The sequence below is a fragment of the Argopecten irradians genome, chromosome 8, assembly GCF_041381155.1.
Source record: "Argopecten irradians isolate NY chromosome 8, Ai_NY, whole genome shotgun sequence".
NCBI lineage: Eukaryota > Metazoa > Mollusca > Bivalvia > Pectinida > Pectinidae > Argopecten > Argopecten irradians.
This window is the reverse complement of record NC_091141.1, coordinates 27,982,871-27,990,979: the sequence shown is the minus strand read 5'-3', so window position 1 is coordinate 27,990,979 and position 8,109 is coordinate 27,982,871. Positions and strand designations below refer to the sequence as shown.

The 8,109-nt window shown below is 34.7% G+C and overlaps 1 protein-coding gene across 1 annotated transcript; it reads left to right on the top strand.

Moving 5' to 3' along the window:
- Window positions 1–2,362: 2,362 nt before the first annotated feature.
- Window positions 2,363–7,899, top strand: LOC138328873 (glycine receptor subunit alpha-1-like). Its single transcript, XM_069275589.1, has 9 exons — window positions 2,363–2,497; window positions 2,985–3,127; window positions 3,348–3,409; window positions 3,836–3,894; window positions 4,358–4,599; window positions 4,814–4,896; window positions 5,270–5,404; window positions 6,380–6,822; window positions 7,262–7,899. The coding sequence occupies exons 2-9, from the start codon at window positions 3,042–3,044 to the stop codon at window positions 7,451–7,453; spliced, it is 1,302 nt and encodes a 433-aa protein (XP_069131690.1). The 5' UTR covers window positions 2,363–2,497; window positions 2,985–3,041; the 3' UTR covers window positions 7,454–7,899.
- The last annotated feature ends 210 nt before the right edge of the window (window positions 7,900–8,109 follow it).

The window sequence follows — 8,109 nt, the reverse complement described above, 5'->3', positions numbered from 1 at the left end:
GCTATATAGTCTGTAAACATCAGCATTAGTCTGCTATATGGCCTGTAAACATCAGCATTAGTCCTCTATATAGTCTGTAAACATCAGCATTAGTCTGCTAAATGGCCTGTAAACATCAGTATTAGAATGCTATATGGCCTGTACACATCAGCATTAGTCCTCTATATAGTCTGTAAACATCAGCATTAGTCTGCTATATGGCCTGTAAACATCAGCATTAGTCTGCTATATAGCCTGTAAACATCAGCATTAGTCCTCTATATAGTCTGTAAACATCAGCATTAGTCTGCTAAATGGCCTGTAAACATCAGTATTAGAATGCTATATGGCCTGTAAACATAAGTATTTGTCTGCTATATGGCCTGTAAACATCAGCATTAGAATGCTGTAGGGCCTGTAAACATCAGCATTAGTCCTCTATATAGTGTGTAAACATCAGCATTAGTCTGCTAAATGGCCTGTAAACATCAGTATTAGAATGCTATATGGCCTGTAAACATAAGTATTTGTCTGCTATATGGCCTGTAAACATCAGCATTAGAATGCTATAGGGCCTGTAAACATCAGCATTAGTCCTCTATATAGTGTGTAAACATCAGCATTAGCCTGCTATATGGCCTGTAAACATCAACATTAGTCTGCTATATGGCATGTAAACATCAGCATTAGTCGGCTACAGCCTGTAAACATCAGTATTAGAATGTTATATGGCCTGTAAATTTCAGTATTTGTCTGCTATATGGCCTGTAAACATCAGTATTTGTCTGCTATATGGCCTGTAAACATCAGCATTAGTCTGCTGTATGGCCTGTAAACATCAGTATTTGTCTGCTATATGGCCTGTAAACATCAGCATTAGTCGGCTTCAGCCTGTAAACATCATCATTAGTCTGCTAGAGTCTGTAAATATCAGCCTGCGTCCGCTTTAGGACCTGTTTATATCAGCATTAGTCTGCTAGAGTCTGTAAATATCATCATTAGTCTGCTAGAGTCTGTAAATATCAAAATATCAGCATTAGTCTGCTGTAGGACCTGTAAAGTCACCATTCGTCTGCTATGGCCTGTAAATATCAGCATTCAACGGTCTCATTATGGAGGTTCAGCCTAGATGAAGCTTTATCCGCCAATTGGCGCGATGCATTGAAGAAGCGATGCCTGCAGACAAAGTATAAGTTGGTAAGCACAAAAGATGCTTGATTGAAGGTAATACAGAGTAATCACCTGATATGTCATTTCTGCGAGAAATTTCGATGGAGTTCATGATGAAGCTGCAGTGCAATTACTACACAACTTCTGTCATTGGTTAAACTGAAACATAAACTTGAATCAAGCATCAGGGTAAAATTGATTTTAACTGCATATATTATCCTAACATGACACCTGAACATTGTCCTGGGGCATGACTATCTACCATTTAGTGTCATTTGTAAAGAGGCTAAATAGATAAAGTTTGCAGTTTTGAAAGTGTCAATTTTGCACTCTCAAGACACGAGTCAATCGAGTGTATGGCTATCATTTCTTGTCCGCATCCTTGTTTTTGAAACTCAAAATCAAAATTGACGTTTGTATGTATTCTGTTGGTATCTAACAATACATAAAACTCTACTAGTGTGGTACCCTGGTGTTCTGGTTCTATCATTTCTGTTATTTTGATTCAGGAAATTACCAGTGAATTACCTTTAGATCTCACAATACATCTCTACGTCCGTGAGTAAAAACTTGAAGTTTTCTTTTTGATACGATATAAAACCCGAATTATTGTCAATTATGGAGACCAGTTTTACCCAGGAATAACCAAACACATTAAATATCAACACATCCTTTTTAAAACGTCATCAACATATATATTATCACTATATTAAAAGTTACCATGTTATTTACTTTTGTAGATTGTGATGTCACGTGTTTGAAAGCGTAACGTCTTGATTTTCAATAAAAACGACGTGGGTTTGCCCATAAAATAATTACGTCTCTATCGATACCTACCAAAAATGTAGTTAATTCTGTAATATGCAAAGACAGAATATTAGGAGTATAAGAGCCACTCTTTTTTCCCATGTTTATTTCTTTCAAAAATTGGGTAAACAAAATTCGAGGTAAGGATACATTCTTGTAATAGATGAATATTTAACAGGATGTCGCGTCACGATCAAATCATTCTCATATTTCTGTCACACAAATGACCCCTTTGGTTCAGTTTCGGTTGAAGTTTACCTTACTTTAAATCTTTTATACAAAGGAATAGGTGAGGTTTTTAAACTCTGTCCGTTCCAATTGACCGCTATACACGCTTGTCCATATCACGTGGACGGACACAATAAAATCAGTCCAATACACAGCTCTATCCCTGTTCAACTGATCACCGTACTCCTGGATGGTGTAGTTTAGTACCTCGTAAAGTACCAATGATTGATCTGCACTGTACACTCATTAATGCCCAGGTGTTGGTATCGAAGAGTGTGTTTACAGGTACATCATCAGACAAGGCCCATTTAAGGTAGGCAAAAACTTGTAAACATTGAATCTGTGATATATTTTGATAAATTATGTCTATTTACAGAGAGTAATGAATGTTGAATATATTTGTTGCATTTGTAACTTGTTTCCCCTCTATCTACATAGCGATTGGTAGATAGGATACGCTACATACTATTCTGCTGATCGTTACGAGCTGGCATATCATTACTGTGAATTGGAGTGTGGGGAATAGTTATTTCTAATTATTATGTATATATAATTCTGTGGAGTTTCTATTGCACTCTATAATAGCTGTGTTTCCATCCACTGATCACTATAACATCATGAATAGTAGCATTATCATATCAATAAGTAGCATTGACTAAATATATTGTCAGCAAAAGTGCAAATCAACATCAGTACTAAACCAAGTTTATCTTAAATCAAGCGGTTCAGTCTTGGTTTCTTCACAGCTTGATATCGTTTAGAATTATTATATATAATATTTATTGATATCATATTGACAGCCCGGTGTCCGGTGGTTAGATCATCATTCCTTTTGTTGAAATCACCAGTCTATTATCATGCTGACCATATCACCGAGAGCCTGCTTCTTGATATTTACATTATCAATGTATGATGGGATCAAAGCGGATCTTACACCACAACAGTATGTATATTACAATGTACTTAAAATGCATGTTTTATTACCTGAATTATGCTTACACTATTTCTTCTATCTTTTATTACAATTTTTCTTATAGCATGCTGTCAAGATTAAAACTTTAGATATATACACCTATATTTCATCAATATCATAATTTAGCAGTTGTTTGCGGAGAAAAATACATTAATGATTATTGTGTATGAACTGTCCCTACATTTTTCAGACGACGTGAAATAGATGCAATGCTGCAGACAGACAGATCTAAGCCGCCGTTCTACCATACAGGTAACAGAAATTTCAACAAATATCATATCATTTCCGTCTTGATCGAATTATTACTATAATACTGATTTTTTTAGATATTCAAATATATTTGAAATGAAACCAATAGTGCAAGTGCGACCTCCGGGAAAAACCAGATATTTTTTTTATGATATTTGATATCATTAAAAAAGGAGAAAAAAAGAAAACAGATGTTTATACTTTTTTCTTTCATTTGGATTTATAGCACTGCGTACAATTTGTACCTGTGACTTATTTAAATGTATTGTATAACATGTACGTGTATTGACTTTTCTAATTACTGAAATAACTCGGAACGCATATTATATACATGTATCTCAAATAATGTTTTATCATTACAGAGATTCAGTATATGTATAACCGTTATGTTGATAATTACTTGTATAGACTGATATTTGTTGTTTCCAGGCAATAAAACAGATGTCCGAATCACTATCCATATAACACAAATGAGATTCATTGACACGGTTTGTATAGTATAGTGGCGTTGTTACTATTTATGACATTTCATTTTTTTTCAAGACGTAAAATTCCTGAACATTCGAAATACAAAAAAATGTAAAAAGTGTTAGAAATGTCTTTATGAAATAAAATGAAAGTCGAAGGTCAATGATCGACGTCGATTTCGGCTTCGACACAGTTGAATTCTCTCACACATATATATGACCAGGTGTCAGCCAAAGTGCAGCGAGATCTAAACAGTTTGGCCCCTTTACATGTTATAGCATAGCTATGTATAATCAGCAGTACTAAATACTGGTACTGTATCAATATCATTAGATGACTATTAATTTCCAGCCCGAAGAAAATGCTGTTTGGAAAATAAATTGTTTAAAGTTATTGTTCAAGTATATATTGTAATCTGTAATAATAGACCAGATTTATGTCGAGCAAAACGATGTCACGACTTCAGTACAGTTCCTATTTCAGAACGAAGCGGACTTCACATTTTATTACTACCAAATTTGGAATGATCCTAGGTTGAAATATCCGTTCGGAAATATCTCTGACATTGACACGACATACCATGTTATCCGGAATAAATACTTCGAAAATATTTGGCTACCAGAAAGTTACGTTGAGAACGAAATACATTCGCATGTCCATGATTCGTCGATGCCAAACCGATTTGTATGGATCACACCCAATGGGACCATTATATATAGTATGAGGTATGTTTTAACATAAAGGTCATTTTTGTTTAAATCGTTCGTGTTTCTTACAAGCCTGCTAAAAAATTTAAACATACAAACGTTGATTTTTTTTCTTTCTGTTTCGAAATTGAAATTGAAATCCTTGCTCTATTTCTTCCTACATTTTAATGGCCAGTAGCTTATTTCGTTTTTATCGTATTTGGTTATGTTTTCTTTGTATCTGTGTTTGTAGAATGACGGTAGGACTGTCTTGTGATTTGAAAGGCTTCCTGTTTCCTAATGGTCTTTTTGATTGTCTGCTCAAGTTTCGTATTCGTGAGTATTTTTCTCCTCAAAGTAATTTTCTATTTGTATAACAAATTCATAATCTTTAGAAATCTATTTCGGCGTTGACAAATATAAAAACGGTAAAAATTATATCGTTGACTAATAAGTATAGAAACGAAAAGATTATTGACAATTTCAAAAATATAATTGAAATGAATAATGATCTCATTGTTACAGCAGATTCTCTTGAAATACAGTTATAATTTTATTCATGTTTATTATATTTGGATTCTTATGATACTGGCATTGTTTGACTTAAACATTCTGTACATGACGACATAATGTATCTGTTTATGGGATTATTCTTTTTGACAACGTCACCACGTTAAAGGGTTTTATTTTATTTTCCATTTCCTTTAAGATTCCTACACCAATGACCAGGTAACACTAGAGTGGGACTCCATTAACAAACCAAAGATCAACGTCACGTTTGCTAACCCGGAAGTGACGACACACACATGGGAATTCACCACGTGTTCTTCTGATACTAGTGCAGGTATTAAAGCCGAACTTGTAGTAAAGTAGCTGGTATGGATATATATTTACATCAAAAAGAACACGAAGAAAAACAATTACAAATAACACTATTAAATATAAACATGTCAATTGCTTGTCAGGATATCCTCCTGTGACTACATGTGCTCTACAAGTGTAGTTGTCAAATCTTCTATTTTATCGTCATTTGTAAATCTCTGTACATCAATTCTAGTTACTTATTCAAACTTTTAAAAAGCAGCCAAAAAAGCCAAACTAAATGCCGAAAGCCATGTCAAAATTTGGAAAAGCACGCAGAAAAACGAACTGAAGAATACAAAAACGAAAACCAAAACAATTTGACTGACTTTTCCCATTATATGTGTTTCAACCACTTTTATATCTAGTGTTTAGGTAGATTTATAACATAATAGCGTTATAATCAGTCGTCTTTGATTACCCAATATACGAAGGTTACCGCCGAGTCTTTCACAGTTTCCTGCTTTATGATAAAAGTTTACTAGAAACACTCAATGAACAGGGATGATGTATAAAGATGTCCTACGTGAACGGATAAAAACGATTTGTTTGATATAACGAGACATTAAAAGGTTATTATCACTTATGTAACCTTAAATAACAGAAGACAACTTCATCATATCATCTATCAGTAGATAACAAAATTGACCATCTGTCTAATTACAAAATCTTAATAACTTTGGATACACCTATATTTCATCACGATCATCGCACTTCCTTTTGCAACCCTTGTATAACGGTAGAGGGGTATTTATAGTTTTTAAAACGGCGACATAATGTAGGTATGCGACCAATTCCAAACCGATATCCCATAAAGGAACACCCACAATAAATCCATCTTGGTCGAACAATACACATGTCTTATATTTTGAATCATATCAGATAGGTGGTTAGAAGCAATACCATAATGTTACAACACTCGTGCATGTAAAATGGTGAAATCTTGTTTTATTTCCAGTTGTTGATAGCTCTTGTGTGCAATTATTGGTGCACATAGGATTCAGCTTTGCCAATAACGTTGGACGTTTATTTATACCCAGCATTTTCATCGTACTGGTTGGTTGGCTGAGTTTCTGGATAGAGCGTTCCCAGGTGTCATCCAGGGTCAAGTTGGGTACGTTGTGTCTACTGGCTATGATCACAGAACAGGTCGGCACCAAGTTGTTCCTGCAGACCGATATCACAATATCAGCTATAGAGGTATGGTTCGTCATGTCTCTGATATTCGTCGTCGTGGCCATGTTCGAATATACTTTTGTACACGCGGTGGATATATTCCAACAGAAAATAAGACGACAGGAAGAGATTAAGAAGGATAACCTAACGGAAGGAATTACTGATACGGGGGCACTTAAACAAATGAGCAATGTAGATCTCGTCGACACAAACCTTGGGTCAGCGGTAAATATATTTCTTACTAGAAATAACATTGTATCTTCTAAAACATTTCTCTCTTTTTTGATAACTCGAACGGAAGCTACAGAACTCACTGGTAAAAGTTAACTATTCAAAAAGACTCTGATTTCATAAGTAATGAGCCTCAATGCAAACATTTACAGTGACCATCAGCTCCATTTATTTGTATGTTTAGTAACGTCACCGGTAATTACCTTAAAAGATGGTTGCAATGTTTTTGAGAATAATAACTTAGCACAAATACGTGTGGCCTGTCTTTAAAGGTTCGCTAGCGATTAGCATAGGAAATACAATGCCGTAGGATCATCTTTAAAAAGTCGTTTATTTAACAAATATTTGTCCACCAATACAATTGCAGATCCATTAATATGTTAAAAATTATTGATTTTGAAGGTATTTTCAAAATTATGCTTTGTCATTGAAGGATGGTCATGCCATTGGTGAGACAGAAGGCAACAGGAGTAACAATAACACGTACAGTTTCAGTGTCAGGTTCTTCATGTCTGTTCCTACTGGGGTCGTGGAGAAGTACTTCCGGGTCTACTATCTAGCGGCTTATGCCGTGTTTCAGCTCCTGTTCTGGATATTTTACCTTCATTATGAAGAAGTGTACTGATATACTAGATATCGCTACAACAGCAGATACGACTGGGAACTGGTCAAGAGTAATATTATAGAGGTCGCATTATATAATATCAATGCAAATAATTCATTTGGGTAAAGGATAGTTTAAAATGTTGCAGAAATAAAGAAACAACTATCTTCTAACTAGGAAGTACTAGTAAGCTTAATTTGTATCTTTCTTATGGATGTGAGGGGGAAATAGAAGTCCCTACTGGAACCAATACACGACAAAGAAGGGGTTCAGTGGGACAGTTGCACATACCATTGAATGATCTATATGTTTTGATTAAACCATTTGATAACATCTGATGGATATACATAATATTTCTTGTAAATAGAATTCCTGCTTTCCCATCACAAAACGACATATTTACAACAAACGACCAGGGAGAACCTAGAAATGCAAGAGTCCCCAAATTAAAGGTGCTCTGAAAATAGCAGAAAGAAACGTCAGTTGTCGTAACGGTATCAGCCATAAAGTTTTCTGACCAATATATTTTTAAATTTATATTTCTGGTCTAAATAAAAAACGCATTTGACTGTTGAAAAACTTCTACTCAATTCTTTCTCCGATATAATGGCTACAGACTTCATATTTTCTTAAATCAAATAAGACCTTCTGTATGCTCTCTCCAACTTGAGGTTAAT

Coding starts and splice junctions, on each gene's coding strand:
- LOC138328873 (XM_069275589.1), top strand. CDS start 3,042: ATGCTGACCATATCACCGAGAGCCTGCTTCTTGATATTTACATTATCA. Junction 3,128..3,347: donor GCGGATCTTACACCACAACA/GTATGTATATTA, acceptor TACATTTTTCAG/ACGACGTGAAATAGATGCAA. Junction 4,600..4,813: donor ACCATTATATATAGTATGAG/GTATGTTTTAAC, acceptor CTGTGTTTGTAG/AATGACGGTAGGACTGTCTT.